Genomic DNA, 21,775 nt, shown 5'->3' with positions numbered 1-21,775 from the left:
CTGAGAGTCTGAGAAAAGGACACATACGACCCTCGAAGTCACCTGTTGCCGCTGGTTTTTTCTTTGTTAAGAAAAAAGATGGTTCTTTAAGACCTTGTCTGGATTTCAGGGAGCTGAACAGTATCACTATTCGTGACCCTTATCAGCTTCCTCTGATCCCGGACCTGTTTAACCAGGTTGTTGGGGCTAAAGTCTTTTCCAAATTAGATCTAAGAGGGGCATACAACCTGGTCAGGGTCAGAGAAGGAGACGAATGGAAGACGGCCTTCAATACCCCTGAGGGCCATTTTGAGAATTTGGTTATGCCTTTTGGTTTGATGAATGCCCCAGCCGTTTTTCAGCATTTCGTGAACAGCATTTTTTATCATTTGATGGGAAAATTTGTATTAGTGTATTTGGATGACATTTTGATTTTTTCTCCTGATTTCAAAACTCATAAGGAACATTTACGTCAGGTCTTGCTCATCCTGCGGGAGAATAAATTATATGCGAAACTGGAAAAATGTGTGTTTGCGGTTCCAGAAATTCAATTTCTGGGGTTTCTTCTCTCCGCTTCTGGTTTTCGCATGGACCCCGAGAAGGTCCGCGCTGTGCTTGAGTGGGAGCTTCCTGAGAATCAGAAGGCGCTGATGCATTTTTTGGGCTTTACCAATTATTACAGGAAGTTTATTTTGAATTATTCCTCTATTGTTAAACCACTCACTGATATGACCAGAAAGGGGGTAGATTTTTCTTCTTGGTCAGTAGAGGCGCGTAAGGCTTTTTCTAATATCAAGGAGAGTTTTGCTTCCGCTCCCATCTTGGTGCAACCTGATATTTCTTTACCCTTCATAGTTGAGGTTGATGCTTCTGAGGTGGGTGTGGGGGCAGTCTTGTCTCAGGGTTCCTCTCCTGCCAAATGGCGACCGTGTGCCTTTTTCTCGAAAAAACTCTCCTCCGCAGAGAGAAATTACGATGTGGGAGATAGGGAATTGTTGGCCATCAAGTTGGTTTTTGAGGAATGGCGTCATTGGCTAGAGGGAGCCAGACACCCTATTACCGTATTTACTGACCATAAAAATCTGGCCTACTTGGAGTCAGCCAAGCGTCTGAACCCGAGACAGGCCAGATGGTCTTTGTTCTTTTCTAGGTTTAATTTTGTTGTCACGTTCCGCCCTGGAGTTAAGAATGTGAAGGCAGATGCCCTGTCACGTTGTTTTCCGGGAGGCGGGAATTTTGAAGACCCGGGTCCCATTTTGGCTGAAGGTGTGGTGGTCTCTGCTCTTTTTTCTGAATTGGAGGCAGAGGTGCAGGCAGCCCAGTCAGAGGCTCCTGATCTTTGTCCTCCTGGGAGGTTGTTTGTGCCTCTCGCTTTAAGACACAAGATTTTTAAGGAACACCACGATACGGTCCTTGCTGGGCACCCGGGGCAAGAGCCACACTGGATCTCATCGCTCGGAGATTCTGGTGGCCTGCGCTTCGTAAGTCGGTTGAGGGTTTTGTGGCAGCCTGCGAGACTTGCGCTCGTGCCAAAGTCCCTCATTCACGGCCATCAGGTCCTCTCCTTCCCTTACCCATTCCTTCCCGTCCTTGGACACATCTGTCCATGGACTTTATAACGGACCTGCCTCGTTCCTCGGGGAAGACTGTGATTCTGGTGGTGGTGGACCGTTTTAGCAAAATGGTGCATTTCATCCCTTTTCCTGGTTTGCCCAATGCTAAGACGCTGGCGCAGGCATTTATTGATCACATTGTCAAATTGCACGGTATTCCTTCAGACATAGTCTCTGATAGGGGCACGCAGTTTGTTTCCAGATTCTGGAAGGCTTTCTGTTCTCGCTTGGGGGTTTGGTTGTCATTCTCTTCTGCTTTCCACCCGCAGTCGAATGGCCAGACAGAGCGCGTCAATCAGAATCTGGAGACATATCTGCGCTGTTTTGTGGCAGAGAATTAATAGGATTGGTGTTCTTTTTTGTCCCTTGCTGAGTTTGTTTTAAATAACCGTCGTCAGGAGTCCTCTGATAAGTCACCATTTTTTGGTGCATATGGGTTTCATCCGCAGTTTGGGACTTTCTCGGGAGAGGGGTCTTCTGGTTTACCTGATGAGGACAGATTCTCCTCGTCTTTGTCATCTATTTGGCAAAAGATTCAAGATCTGGCATTTTCCGAACACAACAGACGATTTGTTTGCCCCGTACATCACAATGCACAAGTTTTATCCTGCAATCCATGTACTAGTTTAGTAGCTCTTCTCTGAACTCTCTCTAGAGTATCTATATCCTTCTGGAGATATGGCCTCCAGTACTGCGCACAATACTCCAAGTGAGGTCTCACCAGTGTTCTGTACAGCGGCATAAGCACTTCACTCTTTCTACTGCTTATACCTCTCCCTATACATCCAAGCATTCTGCTGGCATTTCGTGCTACACACAAGCCTTACGGCTATTTACTTGTAGATTTAAGATCTGACACGCCTAAGGACCTGCGACTCAGAACCGGTCTGTTCCCGCCAGATCTGCCGGTAGCTTATGTGTGCAAACAGAAGCTCTAAAATGAGGTATCTCACATCTTTACGGTTATTTTTGTTAGCTGTGCTGTTGCTGTAAGGATGTCGAACAGGATCCGGCGTAATTGGGATCTTTTAAAAGCATTAGTCAAAACAAATCTGAAGGCACGAAAATCAATATTACGTAACGCCAGTAATGATTTGATATCGGCTATTGGCGAGATAGCTCTCAACATCCTTAAAGGAAAGATCCCTCTTAAAGAGCGCCCCAAAAATATATTGAAAAAATGGCGTAGGGCTATAAAGAAATTAAGCGATAAAAAGTACTCCATTAAAGGAAAGAAGCCCATTGTGAACCAGAGCGGCAGTTTTATAGGAGCTTTGCTCGGCTTTGCTATACCTTTAATTACTAGCCTGATAGCTAATACAGCCGGTGGTTCATAATACAGTATGCAGAGAAAATGTCCCTGGTTTCCAAAAATGAAATGGACAGGCTTAAAAATACATCCGTAGATGCAACAGATATACGCCAAACAGCCATATGGCGCTTAGACAATGAGATTAGCGAAATACTACACAGAAATGACCTTTCAGATGATGAAAAAATTAAGAGATACACAGTCATGTTACAGAGGTACTTAATGCTCAACAAACAGTCCGGTAAAGAAATGCCTGGTATAACCCTGATTACACAGCCGCAAACCGATCAACAACAATTGTCAAATGCAACCTCAATCAGCACAGATACTAACGAGATACTTGACAGTATTAACACACGTTATAATAAAAATGCCGAACTATTGTTAAGTAAACTGTACCGCGCTGGTAATAAGCCGTACTGGAACTCTATGGGTGAGTTCATTTACAAAGAACAAACTGTACCCGGATCCAGCATTATAGAACTGATTCGAACAGCTACCCAGAGTCATGGGCTGCCTAATATTAAACCTCACGGTTGGGACTATTTTATGGAGACTATCGCACAGCTGAACGCCCCGTCAACGGTTATCGGTAATACAAGAACAAGAGAACTTTTCGATAATTTGAAAAAGCGGTCGCTGAGTGAGCCCTTTGACGAGGCTCGAAGCCCTTTTACACCTCCGGTGTTATTAAGATCGCCTACTGTGTCGCCGCGTGGCTCATTATTACCTAAAAAGAGGCTCCCGCCCTTGTTGCAAGCTGCTTGGTTAACGTTGTAAATTTTCTTACTTTGGCGATTGTATATAAACTTTGTTTGTATTAAACATCTTATAATGTTTTTATTTGTTTTACATAAATTTTTACTTTGCATGTATATAAAATTTCTTTGTGTGTAATGTCTTATAATGTTTTATTTACTATACATAAACTGTTTTAAATAAAAATGTATTCAGTTTTTTCTTTTTACAATAAATATAATAGTTTGATTATTTAAAATTGTATAAACAGGACGTGTTGTTGAGTAGACGCTGCTTAAAACACAGCTAAAATGCCTGCAAAAAGCAAAATATTGCGAAAACAGTACTACATGCCAAAAGCTGTGGGGGCGTTGAATCCTTATTCAGAAAAGTACGGAAATTTGGAATAAGAAAAGACTCTGTAAAAAACTGGTTGAGCAACGAGGATACTTACACATTGTACAAACCTGTTAAAAAATCCATTACAAGAAACAAGGTTGTGGTGTCTGATATAGATGCTCAATGGCAGGCAGATCTTGTGTCGATGATGGATTTTTCTAAAGAAAATAATGGTGTAAAATACCTGCTGACGGTCGTTGATATTCTATCTAAATATGCCTGGGTGTCGGGCCTTTCAAATAAGTCCGGCGCTACCGTGGCTACCGCTTTTGAGCAGATATTTAAGTTAAGCGGCCGAACCCCCCGCAAGCTCCAGACTGATCGGGCCGTGAGTTTATAAACAAACCTATGAGGCGTCTTTGTGAAACCTATAAAATACATCATTTTTTAACTACAAATGCTGTTAAGGCAGCGTTGGTCAAGCGTTTTAATAGAACGCTGAAAACTAAAATGTGGTGCTATCTTAGAGAACAAAACACGTACAGGTACATCGACAAGTTGCAAGACTTGGTGTATAGTTATAACCACACATACCACAGAACTATAAGGCGGCGCCCCGTCGATGTGACAAAAGAGAACTCTTTAAGCGTTTGGAAAAATATCTACAGGTGTTAAGATACTATTAAAAAAGTTAAACCGGTATTAAAAATAGGTGATCATGTCAGAATTGTTCGTTATAAGGGTGTTTTTACAAAGGGGTATGAACAAATCTATACGGACGAGATATTTAAAATTCACGCTGTAAACACTAGGGGCCTTAGACCCCTTTATAAGTTGAAAGACCTGTCCGATGAGCTCATTGAAGGCTCGTTCTACCCGGAAGAAGTGCAAAAAGTAACTCTCGACAAGCTACGAGTTTACAGGATAGAAAAAATACTGAAAAAGAAGAAAGTTTGGGGTAAAACATTGTGTTTTGTAAAGTGGATAGGTTACCCTGACAAGTTTAACTCTTGGGTGCCTGAAAAACTGTTGATGCGTCTGTAAACTATGGAGGACGGATCGTTTTTTATCACGATGCCCTGCAACGCCTCCGCCAAACTTTATCCCGAAAACAGCATCGCCGATTACACCACTAAGTTAGCAAAAGCGCTGCATCTTCGCGGCCCTTACGAAGTGGCTTTAGTGGAGATTCAGTATCCACATACGTGGGAAACCTTTGGCCCCGGGGATGGTGTATTCTACGTCGCACAGCGCGACGAGACGATCAGCGAGATTTTTGTTAAATCGGATTATTACTCCAATATGCAAGATCTCATCAAAGCCATTAATAGCAAACTTGAATCTATAAAAATACCTCCCGATCAATTGCGTCTAAGATACGACGATATTGACAGAACCGTTTATGTACTGAATTCACCAGCATACAAGTTCATGCCGTGTGTGAAGTTGGGGAATATTTTGGGGCTGACGGGGTATTCGAAAGCTCCGTCACTCAAGAATGTCGACACCGAGCACATCACTCTCCACTACAAAGGACCCGGCTTACCTGTTTTAGAACATCATGTTGGTGGTATAAAGGGGCTTGCTCTAGTTTCATCAAAAGAGAAAAAAATTAATTCCGATATTAAAGCCGGTTTTTATACATTGTTTGTATGTAGCGATATCGTCCAACATCAAATTGTTGGCGATAGTTACGTACAACTTATAAGAACTGTCGAGTTAGGCGGTAAAAATGGTGATATAGTCACGCAAAAGTATCACCGTCCGGATAGTGATGAGCGGCAGGGGGAATATTCGAATTCGCGATATTTCGCGAATATTTGGGCGAATATTCGTCATATATTCGCAAATTCACGAATTCATGATCTCCAGGCATTATTTTCTTGATTGCAAAAATTCGCATAAAATTCGCATAAACTGGTATTTTCATAAAAATCGAATATTCGCAATTCCGAATATATTTTGCGATATTCGAAATATTCGCGAATTCTCGAACTGCCGATATTCGCGATTAAAATTCGCAATTCGAATATTCGTGATCAACACTACGTCCGGACTATATACCTGTTTGTAAACATCATTTTGACACGGTTACAATATCGATACTCACGGATCAGGCTAAACCTGTTAAATTCAAATACGGTAAGACTATTGTGCGATTACACTTTAGACCGCGCACGGTGACGACGTACTAAAATGTTGTCCCAGAGAGTGTACGGTGACCCGGACGCATATACGCATTATTACATAATGCAAGCCGGTCATGGCTTGGACGGCTTTCACGGTACGGAATTCATGCATGGTTCTGGACTCACCGGGTTGTGTCGTTCCCCTATTTAAGAAAGGTGTGGGGCTGGCAAAACCGCACGTGAAAACAGCCGCCTGTAACATTGCTGAAGACGTTGTCACTACGGCTTCGACCGCCTTTATGGATCGTATAAATAGGTCGGCGCAGAGCCAGGAGGGCACTGGTGTCGTACAAATACGTAAAAAAACGCGTAAAAGAAAACGTGAACGCGCTGCCATTGTCTTACCAACTTTTATAAATAAAGTAGCACAACCTAAGAGACGTCGCCGCCAGAAAACAAGAAGTCGCTCACCAAGTGACATCTTCTAGTCAGACGCTATGGCTTTCGTGCATGACGCATCTGCCGAGTGCGCCAAATCAGAGTTGGATATCTTTCAAATACCGCCTACCAAAACAAGCATTGAAAAATCGCTTTATGTAGAGGTGCAGCCAATCGCAACAATCACTGACAATGCCCCTTTGAAATTCTACATCACGGGCAGCGGTGAATATTATTACGGCCTTAATAACACATTGTTACACGTCGTTTGCAAAATCGTTAGTCCTGATAACACACCCATACCAGAAGGCTCCCGCGTTGCCCTTATTAACTACCCTATAGCGAGTCTTTTTAATCAACTGGATATAACGCTCGGCGACACGTTGATTTCAAGAAGCGACAACCTTTATACGTATAGAGCGTATATAGAGTCCCTAATAAATTATAATTCACAAACTTTAGCGACCCAATTTACAGCCGGTTTATTCTATAAAGACACAACGGGACATCATGATGACAGGGTTCTCGACGGGCGTAATGAAGGCTTCAGCAAGAGAGCAAAGTATTCAGCCCGATCTAGGAGTGTTGAATTAATGGGCCCCATTTACGCATATATATTTAATCAACCGAAGTTAATACTGAACGGTTTAGATCTAAAGATAAAATTGACCAGAAACAAAGACACTTTCTGCCTTATGTCGGCCGAGGCGACCCATTTTAAAATACAAATACAGCACGCTTCCCTGTTTGTCAAAAGAGTACAAGTATTGCCCGCTGTAAGAATCGGTCACAGTCGCGCTCTGTTAACAGCTAACGCAAAGTACTCGATCGATCGGGCGTCGCTTAAAGTGTATAGCGTACCCGCCGGTACTCGCATATGTAACCACGAGAATCTTTTCCTCGGAAACCTACCAAAAACAGTAATACTAGCATTTGTGGATAACGAATCATTTTCCGGGAGTTACCAAAGAAATTCTTTGTGCTTTAACCACTATAATGTGAATTATGCAGCCTTATATTTGGATGGTCACAGATACCGGCAAAACCTTTTCAACCTAACTTCCAAGACGAATCAGCTGTTCGTGAATATATGTCCCTAGTACATATTTCGGGGAAACACAAGGCCGACAACGCTTTATCCGTCGATCGACACGAGTTTTTGAACGGTTACACTTTGTTCGCTTTTGATTTATCGCCGGATCAAGAGCCCGGCGGTCATTTCTCTCTAGTAAAAACTGGCAATCTGCAAGGTGAAATTAGATTTGCCGAACCGATTGCGAACAAAATAATATGATTGTATATTCAGTTCATGAAAATATTATTGAAATAAATAATCGTCGGGAGGTATTATATGATTTTCAATAGACATGAATAATTATGAAATTGAAAGTGTTATTAAAGCTGATATTAACACCAGGCGCATATTTAAAGGTGTATTCCCGTGTGATTTATTACCGGGGGGTAAGATCATCGACAGGCCCGCGGCCTACATTGTAAATACGGATAATTCGTATCAGCGGGGGAAGCATTGGTCTTTAATTATATTATACCCGAATGATATATCAATTTTTTTTTATAGTTATGGTTTATCCCCCGCAAATGAAATATTTCCTGGCGACTTTATGCAGTTTTTATATAAAAATTCTGAGACTATAAGATATCAAAACAGACAAATACAAGACGCCATTAGTTCCGTCTACGGCCATTACTGTATCTATATCTTACAATGTCTCGCTAAAGGCATATCTTTTGAAAATGTTTTAAAAATGTTCACTAACGATTTTCGAAAAAATGACCGTATTGTGCGATCATTTGTAACAAAACGCATGAAACGCTTATGTATACGATGCTGTAATTACAATCAAACGTGTCTGTCCCTACGGGAATGTTGCAAATAATGAAATGAATAAAGCTTTTTAACTGAATTATATTTGTAATTGTTTGATTTTAATACTGTGTAAATAAACGAGGGGGCACACTCAAGAGGGAAACACTGACTGGATGTGTCAAGTTATTTAATGTATTAAAAATATATTAAAAACAAACCCTTAAAATACACATAAAACATACATCAAATGGTAAAATATGTGATATGCAGCAATAGCAAATAGAAACAATATCTCGTTTGTGGTCAATATAGCAGCCGACGCACTGCTGTATGTGTAGAGGGACAAACACAATAGTAACAGCAGTGTCCAAATTCCAATTGAGATGAATGTAGCAATTCTATAGTAGATAATGTTCCAATTTAGATGGTATGGTATGGACGTCAGAATCGACAACTCTATAGATAGTGCTCCAATTAGAAAATATGGTGTGAATGTCAGGGTCGACAGCTCAAATGTCCCGTACCTTTCCACAAATGAGGCACTATACCACTTAAGGTAATGATTCCGCGACTTATATGGGGCGCAGATTTTATGCCAGTGTCCGGTACTCAAAATATGTGGAGATGCGTGTAACAACCTCCAAGTTACTCACAATTTCTAGCCGCTGTAGTGTTCCAGTCTCCCCCTTCCTTGCTGCGTAACTGCAGCGTTGATCTCCCAGATAGCCGTGGCGTCCCACGTGACCTGGTCTCTTGGGTTCCGGGTTGGCGCTTGTATGACGTCACTACTATGCGGCAGTGGCTTTGCGGCGGTAACTTTGATTATGGAGGTGAATCGTTGAACTTTCAAAGTATGCTAGTATATAGCTTTTATTCTTCGCTTAGAATCCACGCACTCTGAATTGCCAGACATTTTGGGCCACTGAGGAAGGGGTGCAAGACCCTGAAACGCGTCTGGCAATTCAGAGTGCGTGGATTCTAAGCGAAGAATAAAAGCTATATACTAGCATACTTTGAAAGTTCAACGATTCACCTCCATAATCAAAGTTACCGCCGCAAAGCCACTGCCGCATAGTAGTGACGTCATACAAGCGCCAACCCGGAACCCAAGAGACCAGGTCACGTGGGACGCCACGGCTATCTGGGAGATCAACGCTGCAGTTACGCAGCAAGGAAGGGGGAGACTGGAACACTACAGCGGCTAGAAATTGTGAGTAACTTGGAGGTTGTTACACGCATCTCCACATATTTTGAGTACCGGACACTGGCATAAAATCTGCGCCCCATATAAGTCGCGGAATCATTACCTTAAGTGGTATAGTGCCTCATTTGTGGAAAGGTACGGGACATTTGAGCTGTCGACCCTGACATTCACACCATATTTTCTAATTGGAGCACTATCTATAGAGTTGTCGATTCTGACGTCCATACCATACCATCTAAATTGGAACATTATCTACTATAGAATTGCTACATTCATCTCAATTGGAATTTGGACACTGCTGTTACTATTGTGTTTGTCCCTCTACACATACAGCAGTGCGTCGGCTGCTATATTGACCACAAACGAGATATTGTTTCTATTTGCTATTGCTGCATATCACATATTTTACCATTTGATGTATGTTTTATGTGTATTTTAAGGGTTTGTTTTTAATATATTTTTAATACATTAAATAACTTGACACATCCAGTCAGTGTTTCCCTCTTGAGTGTGCCCCCTCGTTTATTTACACGGTACAATCTCTTTTACTGGTCCTGAGGGTAGGACCTGAGGGTGAGCACCTATCCATACAAAACAGGGGTGAGCCGCTGTACTCCATTTTTTACATTGATTTTAATACTATTATATTAAATTAATATCAGGCACTATACATTTTAATATCAAACACTATAAATTTAATATCAAGCGCTATACATTTAATATCAAGCACTATAAATTTTAATAGCAAACACTATACATTTTTATAGATAGCACTATAAATTTTAATAGCTAGCACTATAAATTTTAAAAGCAAACAATATAAATTTTAATAGCTAGCACTATAAATGTAATATCAAGCGATATAAAATTAATATCAAGAGATATAAAAGGGGGCGTATAAAAGGGGGTGTGGTACCTGTCACTTTGACGAAACATATACCCTCTTACTACTGACATAGTTGCCTTGCCATTTCAAGTGACTTTTGCTACCTCATTTGGATTACAAGTGACATTATTTCCCATGGATTACAAACAATGACATTATCCTATTTCCTATGGATTACCAAAGACTCTTTTGCACTTAAGAGACTTGGTTGCACTAAAAGTTCCAGTTTGGTGCACTGTATCTTCAAGCAAGGAAGAAAAAGAGACTCTAATGTGGTTTTATTATTGCACTGTTTCATTGCATTAAAAATGTGCCTTTATTGAATATTTGCACTAACCTTTTCACAATTTCAGCATTGTTCAAGAATTGTGGCTATTGTGTGTATTCTCTTGCAGGTGCCTCAATGTGATAATATATGCATTTTTTATATGAACTTTGCACTTAATACTGTTAACCAGATGGTCGGCACTTTACTGTATTACTTAGTCATTATGGACTGCCGCTGAGGATGTTAACCTACGTCACAAGCAGATGTAATATCGCGGATGCTCATTATGGACTGCCTCTGAGGACAAGCAGGTCTAACAATGTGAAGGGTAACCTGCTGCTATTATATGTTTGGAGAGAGAACCGGCTCCTCCTCCTTGTTTAGTGTGCCCTAAGGGTTGGTGGCCCGGCCTTATGGATAGGTCTCTGTAGTTAGCAGTTTAGTCATCAAGGTGACTGTGCATAAAGCTATTTATAGACCTTGGTGCTTGGAAGGGATTACAAGATGAAGCCACCCTTTTGTTTGCAGGCGTATTAAAGAATGTGGAGGGATTACAGTACATGACACCCCCCTTGCTCCTCCCATAGATAACTTTGGCCAGGTTGTCATGAAGTGTTGAGCGCTTAGTGCCGTATGAGAACTTAAAGTGATTACATGTATTTGGTTTGGTTTGCTGCGAGAGGGAGAACCGTTGCAAGACACCCTACTCAGGAACCTAGTGGTAGCCATCTTATATGTCAGTCTATGTCTGTACTTATAATGCAGCACTTTGTATTTTTTCCAGGTACCCTCGTAGCATACTATTTATGTATTTACCCTAAGCACAAGTCGAGGGCAGCTTGGTTATTAAGTGCTGGGGAATGTAACGCCACAGAGTGGCATTACCACCTTTTACCCCTCCACTATCTCACATGGTTAATTCCAATCCTAGCGATATGCCCCTATTGTCTAAGATGGGATAACCCCTTTAAATAGTGAAGGTCAGTGTGGAGAGTACCCCCTGCCAAGGGAGGTTGTACAGCACGGAACTCGTCCCTTCTGGGCGAGCCCTGCCTAAGCCAGCAGAACACTATCAGCTCTGTTGGACCTGGAGGCCCAAGCTACAAGCCTCAGGAGCCAGGTAGAGAAAGCAACCCGAATAAAGCAAGACAGAGACAGACCAGATGACAGAGAGAAGTTAAAGGAAAAGTTCCTATTTAATCCTGTCAGCACAGCAGAGCCAGAGAGTAGCAGATGTAGCAGAGCCAATAGTGTTTGCCTGCCAGAATTAAAGTTAAAGCCTGCTGGTAATCAAGATAAACTTGGAAGATTATTGCCTGATGAAAGTTTATTCAAGTAAAGCTGTTGTCAAGTTCATCACAAGGTCTGGACTCAATTTATTTCTACATCCCACCATTCAACTACCCCATTTTCATTGCAACTGACAGCCACACCTGGGGTTCCAGTGTATCCAGGTAGGAGCACCGTGACAAGTGCTACACCACTAAGGGACATTAGGCCACCCTACAGCACTCTGGCATTCCTATCCTGGGTACCCATCACCAATACTATCTACTTAGGGGGACTCCGCCCCTTGTGGCTGAAATGCAACTGGAGTCACAACAAAATAGGCACTTTGAGGGACCCCAAGTCACCACCCTGCGGCAACGTTGCACATTTACTACTTCTCCTGTTCTTTTTATCCGCTACTTGGCTAGGCTTTAAAAACAGCAACACAAAACCTCCATCTGTGGCCATACCCTTATGGTCCAACGACAGGGCTTGCTGCATGTGGCCAAGTCATGCCCACCAGTGGCAGCCAATGGCTGTATGGTTTTTCACTAAAACCAAGTGGCTATTGGCCTCTGCAGATGGGCATAGCTTGGCCACATGTTGTCATCCGCACTGTCGGGCAGACAGATCGCTGTATTTTAGCTTATTTATGTTCATTTCCCACATTTATGTTTCCTCCATCAGCTCAGCCAGGAGTACGGCTCAGTATTCACAATCTGGAAAATGTCAGAACCTGTGATCGTTCTGTGTGGATTTGAGACAGTAAAAGACGCCCTGATAAACCATGCCGAGCAGTTCAGTGCGCGACCGATAATCCCAGTAATGGAAGTCTCCACCAAGGGATACGGTAAGAGTAATATGAAATTCTTTTTTGAACAGTTAGGTCTCATTCACACGTCAGTGTTTTGATCAATGATTTATATAAGTGATTGTGAGCTAAAACCAGGATTGGAGCCTCCACAGACTTAAGGTATAAGGGAAAAATCTGCACCTGTTCTGTGTTTAGAGCCGCACCTGGTTTTGACTCAGAATCACTGATGGAAACCCCTGACCAAAACACTGACGTGTGAATGAGGCATTAGGTTAAAAAAACATCATGCAGAATATCTGAAAATGTTCACACCAGTATACAATAATGCTGTCACAAACATACCTGTTCAGGCCCCAGCAACAAGATCTCCAGCTCTGGCATGACTGTGCCAGGAAAGTCATGCTCCCTGGTATGCAATAGCACGCTTAGCAACAGGATGCAATGCTCTGTTTCTCCCCACAGCGGCCGTGTGCTGGAGGAGACTACCAGTGGGCTAATTGCTCAGTTGTTCTACTCCTGTGCAAGGATGAGCGAACTTCTGTTTTCAAGTTCGGCGTACAAGGTTCGGGTTATCTAATAATTTTGTTATGGATTCCGCTACCATGGACCATAAGTTATGGTCCGTGGTAGCAGAATCTATTACAGAATTCTTAGATAACCCGAACCTTGTATGTCGAACTTGAAAACAGAAGTTCACTCATCTCTACTCCTGTGTGCTGTGTTCTGACTAATAGAGCTCTGAGTCATGGTCCTGGGACTCTGTGCTCTATTTAAAACCCTTCCTGGCCAGATAGCATTGTCAGTGATAGGTTTTCATTTCCTAGCTGTTCTCCAAGTTATGTTTTGTGTGCATTTGGATTGCTTATTGGATTGACTTTGGCTTGTCTTTGATCACTCTCTGTCATCTGATTTGGTACTGCATTGTCTGCCTGTTTCCAACCCATTCCTGTATGACTTTGTCTTTTCGTAGTTTGTGTGTGTCAGTTCTGCACTTAGTAGAGTAGGGAACGTTAACCAGTTGCAGACTTGCCACTTGGGCTAGCACTGCAAGTAGGCAGGGAAAGCGGGCTGAGTTCCAGTTAGTACTCACTGTCTGTGTGTTCCTGCCTACTGTGCTGATAAATGCAGTAAATGCTAGACAGGGTGGAGTGGGATGAAGCTGCATTTTATCTCTAAATCGAGAAAGACAGGACAGTATCAGGGCAGAAATCTGATTAGAAACACATAGCACACCTCTAACACCACACAGAGAAAAGACTGTCCACTCAGCTGAAGAACAGACAAAATGTGAAGATTGCATACAACATTTAGTATTTTCTATATCTATTGCTGCCTGTGAAGGAATTAGGAGTAACAACATGAATAGATTTTTTTCCAGGACTAAAACATGGATGATCTGTTCCTAGCTTGTTGGATCAGTGTAGACTATCTTGGGACCACATAGAATGAGCAGAATGATGCGGATTATTGAATGTGTATTTAGGTACAGAATCTTGTCTGTGATTTAGTAAAGGTGTTGCAGCTATAACACATTGTTTTGTTACTGGTGAGGCCCCCACAGTACCTGACAAGGCGTACCTTGAACAAGTAGGAAATTCACTTGGTCCTAAGAAATAAAGCTACTGTCTGCAGATCCTTTTTGGCAATGATCGGCTGTGTGGCTCCTCTTGCTCAGCTCTCATGCAGCATGGCAACACTTCACTTTACACATATGAAAGGTAGAAAGGGAAGTGGTAGAAATTTATATACTCCATTCAGGCAATCAGATAACTCCCTGGATCAATGACCCCTCTCTAGTAGCTAGAGCCTGTAATATTACACTCCAGAAATACATCCAGGCCCATCCTGAACTCTTTTAGTGAACTTACCATCACCACCTCCTCAGGCAGAGAGCTCCATAGTCTCACTGCTTTTACCGTAAAGAATCCTCTTCTATGTTTGTGTACAAACCTTCTTTCCTCCAGACGCAGAGGATGTCCCCTCGTCACAGTCACAGTCCTGGGGATAAATAGATGATGGGAGAGATCTCTGTACTGACCCCTGATATATTTATACATAGTAATTAAATCTCCCCTCAGTCGTATTTTTTTCTAAAGTGAATAACCCTAATTTTGATAATCTTTCAGGGTCCTGCAGTTTCCTCATTCCTGTAATTACTTTAGTTGCCCTCCTCTGAACCCTCTCCAGCTCTGCTATGTCTGCCTTGTTCACAGGAGACCAGAACTGTACACAGTACTCCATGTGTGGTCTGACCAGTAATTTGCAAAGTGGTAGGTTTATGTTCTCATCAAGGGCATTTATGCCCCTTTTGATGCAACCCATTATCCTATTGGCCTTGGCAGCAGCTGTCTGACACTGGTTTTTACAGCTTAGTTTGCTTTCACTAAAATTTCTAGGTCCTTTTCCATGTCAGTTTTAGTATTGCGGGTAAAATCACCTACTCGGTGGTGTGGCAGTTATTTGTTAAGCCGCCAGAGGAGTTGAACATGGCCCTATGTAGAATCTGTGGGCAGAAGGTGAAGCGTGGCCAGGGTGCAACACTGCCCTGCGTCAACATATGCAGCATCACCATAAAGTGGCCTGGGAGAACCGTGGCTCCGATGTGGCTCCAGCCTGCCGCAGCAACCACTGCATCACCAAGTGGCACGCACCTGGTTTCAGGCAGTCAAGGCTCAACCACTCAGCAGAAGGAAGCTGTCTGTCCTTCCCATCATCTGCTGGTCCTGATGCTCCTGCTCCTCCTCCTACCCCTCATTAGTTATTCCATTAGCAATCGATCACCAAAGCAATTGTGAAGAGACAACAGTATATGTGCACTTATCCAACGGCGCAGAAGCTTAATGTGCTCCTGTCCAAGTTGCTGGTGATGCAGTCCCTCCCTTTCCAAGTGGTGGACTCTGCACCTTTCAGAGAACTGATGGCTTGTGCCGAGCCGAGGTGGAGAGTCTCAATCCATCATTTCTTTGCCAAAAAAGCAGTACCAGCACTGCACACACATGTAGAACAGAAGGTGGGCCAGTGGGCCAGTTGTTGAGTTTCTGGGTGTCTGCCAAAGTGCACAGCCGGCAGATCCGACGTGTGGAGCTGTAACTACAGTCATTGACAATACATGTCCTTTACGGCCCACTGGGTGAATGTGGTTCCTGCACAGCCACACCAGCAACTTGGCCAGGTGATGCCGCTTCCCCTTCCACGTTGTCACACCGTTGGTCCTGCGACAATGTCCGCCTCTGCCTCCTCATCCTCTACCATGTCCTCAGCCTCCACTGCAGGGACAATTCACAGTGCCCCTCCAGCATACCACATTTTCAGTGCACAGCAATGTCACACTGTTCTGCGCCTGGTTTGTCTGGGCAAACAGAGTCACACAGGGGAGGAACTGCTCTGTGTCCTTCAGCAAGAAATCAAATCCTAGCTTTCTCCGCGACAACTCAAAATCGGAAACCATGGTGACCGACAACGGGAAGAACATGGTGTCGGAGCTGCATCAAGGAGGGCTGAGCCACCCATCTGCAAGACATACTAAAAATTGCCAGGAAACTTTGCATGCACTTCAGCCACTCGTACACCGCAAAGCACACCCTCCTTGAGCTGCAGTGGTAGAACAGCATCCCCCCAACATAGGCTGATATGCAACGTTTCCCCCTGTTGAAATTCCACCCTCCATATGTTGGACCGACTATACAAACAGAGAAAGGCCATAAACAATTTCTTGATGATCCAAGCAGACAGGAGGACTCCTTTTTATCATTGATGTCAGCCAGTGGCAGCTCATGCGTGACACCTGCCATTTGCTCAGGCCCTTTGAGGAGGACACGTTATTTGTCAGTCGCCAGGATTATGGGGTGAACAACGTCATTCCAATGCTTCCTGTCCTGGAACAGATGCTGGTAAATCTGTCTGGTCAGGGGACTGGAGACGTTGCGCCTAGATCTCACTGGAACATGAGCTCTGTGGGGGCTGAACTGGAGCAGGAGGAGGACATTGGAGCACAAGCAATGTGTAGCGAAATGGGTGGTTTTTACGCAAAGGTGACAGGAGAGGAGGTGCAGGAGCAACCAGTGGAGGTACAGGGCGATGAGGAAGACGAGGCAGAGGACCCAGACACCATGGCAGTATGCAGTGGAGATGGAGGCATTGAGTCCCTCCGAGTCACTTGCACAAATGGCACGATGCATGCTCACTTGCTTGGGTAGTGACAGTCAAATTGTCACCATTCGGAAGAGGAGTGACTTATGGCTCTCCACCTTGTTGGACCCTAGCTACTAGTCCAAAATGGAGCCCTTACACCCTTTGAGAGAGAGGACAAACTGAACTACTATAGAGACTTCCTATGTAGTGAGTTGGCTGCTGCGTATCTGTGCCATCGTCCATCCTCTTGCAGGTCTGTCCGGGGGGGCCCTCTGCACTCACATTCCTCTGCCATGGCTGCTGTAGCAGAGTGTGGGGGGGGGGGGTAGTAGCAATTCCAGCTCTGTCAGCAGCAACTTGAGTCTAGAGTCGCTGATGTCACTGCCAGATATCTGAGAAGCTCTGACAGATGTTCTTCAGAACCTCTTGCTTGAAATTCTTTTGTTTTGCTTTTGTTTTGTCATCTCGTTTCCCTCTCTCAGCTGTCATCTAGTTGCACTGATTGCTTCCCTTTAAATCCCCTCCCATACTGCATCACTTTGCGGTTTATACAACTTCCTGGATTGTGCGCATGCTGGATGCTGCAACTGATGTTTTTACAGATAAGTCTGTTCCTTTATTTGTGTTTTCCTGTTGGCTTGATCCTAGGTGACCCTGACTCCCTCAGTATTAAGTGTAGGGAGCCGGTGGTCGTGTCCCCTCACTAGTATAGGGTGTTCAGGTGTCATACAGTCGAGGCACGAGGGCATGCAATTATCTATCATAGAGATCTTTGCATGGGCTGAGAAGTCAGGGAGAGAGCTAGGGCTTTTACAGGGCTCACCCTTATGTTCCTTAGTTTGGGATCAAGTCAGTCAGATCTTCATTTGTTGTCTTCTAGTTTTCTGCAACACCATTCGTGACATTATAAACCGCCAAAACCGTCTTAAGCATGAATCCGGTTTCAACCTTGATTGACCGCATGCAGGGTCTTTCACTGGAGGTAGCAGATCTCCGGAAAACTGTCTCTCAGTTTGAACTGACCATTTCTGCTTGCGTTCATGGAATTTGTTCTGAGCCTAAAATCTCGCTTCCCGATACGTTCTCCGGGGGTAGTGAGAATTTTGTTCGTTTTAGAGAGGCTTGCAAACTCCATTTTTGCCTACTTCCCCATTCCTCTGGTGATGAGGAGCGGAGGGTGGGGATCATCATCTCGCTACTGAGGGATAACGCTCATTCCTGGGCCTTTTCGCTGTCGGTGGGGGTACGGCCCCTCCGTTCAGTGGATTAATTTTTTGTAGTCCTGGGTCAGATATATGATGATCCGGATCGTATTGCTCTGGCTGAATCTAGACTGCATCTTTTATGCCAGGGTAAACAGTCCGCAGAGATATACTGTTCAGAATTTTGGAGATGGGCAGCTGATACTGGTTGGAATGATGCTGCACTCCGAAGTCAATTTTGCCATGGTCTTTCAGAGGGATTGAAAGATGCATTTGCCTTTCATGAGAGACCTACCTCCTTGGAGTCTGCCATGTCTCGGGCTGTTCGTATTGACAGGCATCTTAGAGAGAGAGGAGAGATCACTCCTTCCTGTCATACTCATTCCAAGGACAGTGGGGTGGTCTCATTCAGTGTGCAGGAGCCTCAGTCTCTCTCAATCCTCTCTGAGCAGGAGCCCATGCAGCTGGGTTTGCTTGCCTCTAATAATAGAGGATTCAGCTCTCAGAGGAGGGTTTGTTTATGTTGTTGAGGTATAAATCATTTGGCAAATGTTTGTCCCTCTAGGAGATTCAGGCAGTTTTCTGAGAGTAATAAAAAAACTAAAAGAAAAAAGTCCTCTAAAAACATTCCATCTGTTACTAATGGCAAGCTTGATGCAGAAATTGAAGGTTTTCTATTTGCTTGTAGTTCCCGTTTTGTCCTACCTGCCAGGGTGGCGCTAGAGAGCAAGAACATTCTTTGTGAGATTTTTGTAGATAGTGGAGCAGCTGTCAATCTCATTGATAATCAATTTGCTATAACACATGGTTTCCAGGTATGCACATTGGGAAAGGACATACCCGTTTTTGCTATTGATTCCGCTCCACTTTCTCAAAAATCGTTAAAAGGCATAATTCACAATATCCGTTTGATTGTGAGTGATGCTCATGTTGAGGATGTGTTGTGTTTTGTCCTAAGCGGGTTACCTACTCCTCTAGTATTGGGGCTACCCTGGCTCACTAAACATAACCCCACCATTGATTGGCAAGCGAGACAAATAAATGGTTGGAGTGACTTTTGCAGAGAAAATTGCCTCTCGGCATCTGTTTCAGAGGTTTCTACTAAGACTGTACCATCTTTTCTCTCTGAATTTTCAGATTTGTTTTCTGAGAGTGGTGTTCAGGAGCTGCCCCCTCACACGGAGTATGATTGTCCTATTAATCTCATCCCAGGCGCCAAGCTGCCTAAATCTCGTTTGTACAATCTCTCCCAACCTGAAAGGGTCGCTATGCGTGCTTATATCTCTGAAAGCCTAAGAAAGGGACACATACAACCCTCAAAGTCACCTGTTGCCGCTGGGTTTTTTTTTTGTTAGGAAAAAAGATGGTTCTTTAAGACCATGTCTGGATTTCAGGGAGCTGAACAGTATCAGCTTCCTCTGATCCTGGACCTGTTTAACCAGATTGTTGGGGCTAAAGTTTTTTCCAAGTTGGATCTAAGAGGGGCATACAACCTGGTCAGGGTCAGAGAAGGAGACGAATGGAAGACGGCCTTCAATACCCCTGAGGGCCATTTTGAGAATTTGGTTATGCCTTTTGGTTTGATGAATGCTCCAGCCGTCTTCCAGCATTTTGTGAACAGCATTTTTTTATCATTTAATGGGGAAATTTGTACTAGTGTATCTAGATGACATTTAGATTTTTTCTCCTGATTTCAAAACTCATAAGGACCACCTACGTCAGGTCTTGCTCATTCTGCGGGAGAATAAATTGTACGCTAAACTGGAAAAATGTGTGTTTGCAGTTCCAGAAATTCAATTTCTGGGGTTTCTTCTCTCCGCTTCTGGTTTTTGCATGGACCCCAAGAAGGTCCGCTCTGTGCTTGAGTGGGAGCTTCCTGGGAATCAGAAGGCGCTGATGCGCTTTTGGAGTTTTGCCAATTATTATAGGAAGTTCATTTTGAATTATTTGTTAAACAACTCACTGATATGACTAGAAAGGGGGTAGATTTTTTCCTCCTGGTCGGTAGAGACACGTAAGGCCTTTTCTAGTATCAAGGAGAGTTTTACTTCTGACTCCATCTTGGTACAACCTGATATCTCTCTGCCCTTCATAGTTGAGGTGGACGCTTCTGAGGTGGGTGTGGGTGCTGTCTTGTCTCAGGGTCCCTCTCCTGCCAAATGGCGACCGTGTGCCTTTTTCTTGAAGAAACTCTCCTCCGCAGAGAGAAATTACGATGTGGGAGATAGGGAGTTGTTGGCCATCAAGTTAGCTTTTGAGGAATGGCGCCATTGGCTAGAGGGAGCCAGACACCCTATTACCGTGTTTACCGACCATAAGAATCTGGCCTACTTGGAGTCAGCCAAGCGTCTGAACCCGAGACAGGCCAGATGGTCTTTGTTCTTTTCAAGGTTTAATTTTGTTGTCACGTTCCGCCCTGGGGTTAAGAATGTGAAGGCAGATGCCCTGTCACGTTGTTTTCCGGGAGGGGGGAACTTTGAAGACCTGGGTCCCATTTTGGCTGAAGGGGTGGTTGTGTCTGCTCTTTATCTTGAATTGGAGGCAGAGGTTCAGGCAGCCCAGGCAGAGGCTCCTGATCTTTGTCCTCCTGGGAGGTTGTTTGTGCCTCTCGCTTTACAACACAAGGTTTTTAAGGAGCACCACGATACTGTCCTTGCTGGGCACCCGGGGGGTAGAGCCACAGTGGATCTTATTGCTCAGAGATTCTGGTGGCCAGCCTGTCGGTTGAGGGTTTTGTGGCAGCCTGCGAGACCTGCACTCGTGCCAGAGTCCCTCATTCACGGCCATCTGGTCCTCTCCTTCCGTTACCCATTCCTTCCCGTCCTTGGACACATCTGTCCATGGATTTCCTTACGGACGTGCCTCGTTCCTCGGGGAATACTGTGATTCTGGTGGTGGTGGACCGTTTTAGCAAAATGGCGCATTTTGTTCCTTTTCCTGGGTTGCCCAATGCTAAAACGCTGGCGCAGGCATTTTTTGATCACATTGTCAAATTGCATGGTATTCTTTCAGACATAGTTTCTGATAGGGGCACGCAGTTTGTTTCCAGATTCTGGAAGGCCTTCTGTTCTCGCTTGGGGGTTCGGTTGTCATTCTCTTCTGCTTTCCACCCGCAGTCGAATGGCCAGACAGAGCGCGTCAATCAGAATCTGGAGACATATCTGCGCTGTTTTGTGGCGGAGAATCAGGAGGATTGGTGTTCTTTTCTCTCCCTTGCGGAGTTTGCTTTAAATAACCGTCGTCAGGAGTCCTCTGATAAGTCACCATTTTTTGGTGCATATGGGTTTCATCCGCAGTTTGGGACATTCTCTGGAGAGGGGTCTTCTGGTTTACCTAATGAGGAGAGATTTTCCTCGTCTTTGTCATCTATTTGGCAAAATATTCAGGATAATCTAAAGAGCATGAGTGAGAGATATAAGCGTGTGGCGGATAAGAAACGTGTGCCTGGTCTGGACCTGAATGTTGGTGATCTGGTGTGGTTGTCTACTAAGAATATCAAAATGAAGGTTCCCTCCTGGAAGTTGGTTCCTAAGTTTATATGGCCTTACAAAATCTTGTCCGTCATCAATCCTGTTGCCTACCGTCTTGATCTTCCTCAGACTTGGAATGTTTTTCATAAGTCCCT

General features: G+C 44.0%; 1 protein-coding gene across 1 annotated transcript in view; it reads left to right on the top strand.

Moving 5' to 3' along the window:
• LOC122938040 (cytochrome P450 2C20-like) overlaps positions 1 to 21,775 on the top strand; it is a 450,693-nt gene that overhangs the window by 281,647 nt on the left and 147,271 nt on the right. Inside the window, exon 4 of the mRNA XM_044293309.1 lies at positions 12,691 to 12,853. Coding sequence (XP_044149244.1) covers positions 12,691 to 12,853 — 163 coding nt within the window. The remainder of the gene's footprint in view (positions 1 to 12,690; positions 12,854 to 21,775) is intronic.

Source organism: Bufo gargarizans, chromosome 5 (assembly GCF_014858855.1).
Source record: "Bufo gargarizans isolate SCDJY-AF-19 chromosome 5, ASM1485885v1, whole genome shotgun sequence".
Classification (NCBI taxonomy): domain Eukaryota; kingdom Metazoa; phylum Chordata; class Amphibia; order Anura; family Bufonidae; genus Bufo; species Bufo gargarizans.
This window is presented reverse-complemented; position numbering and strand designations above follow the sequence as displayed.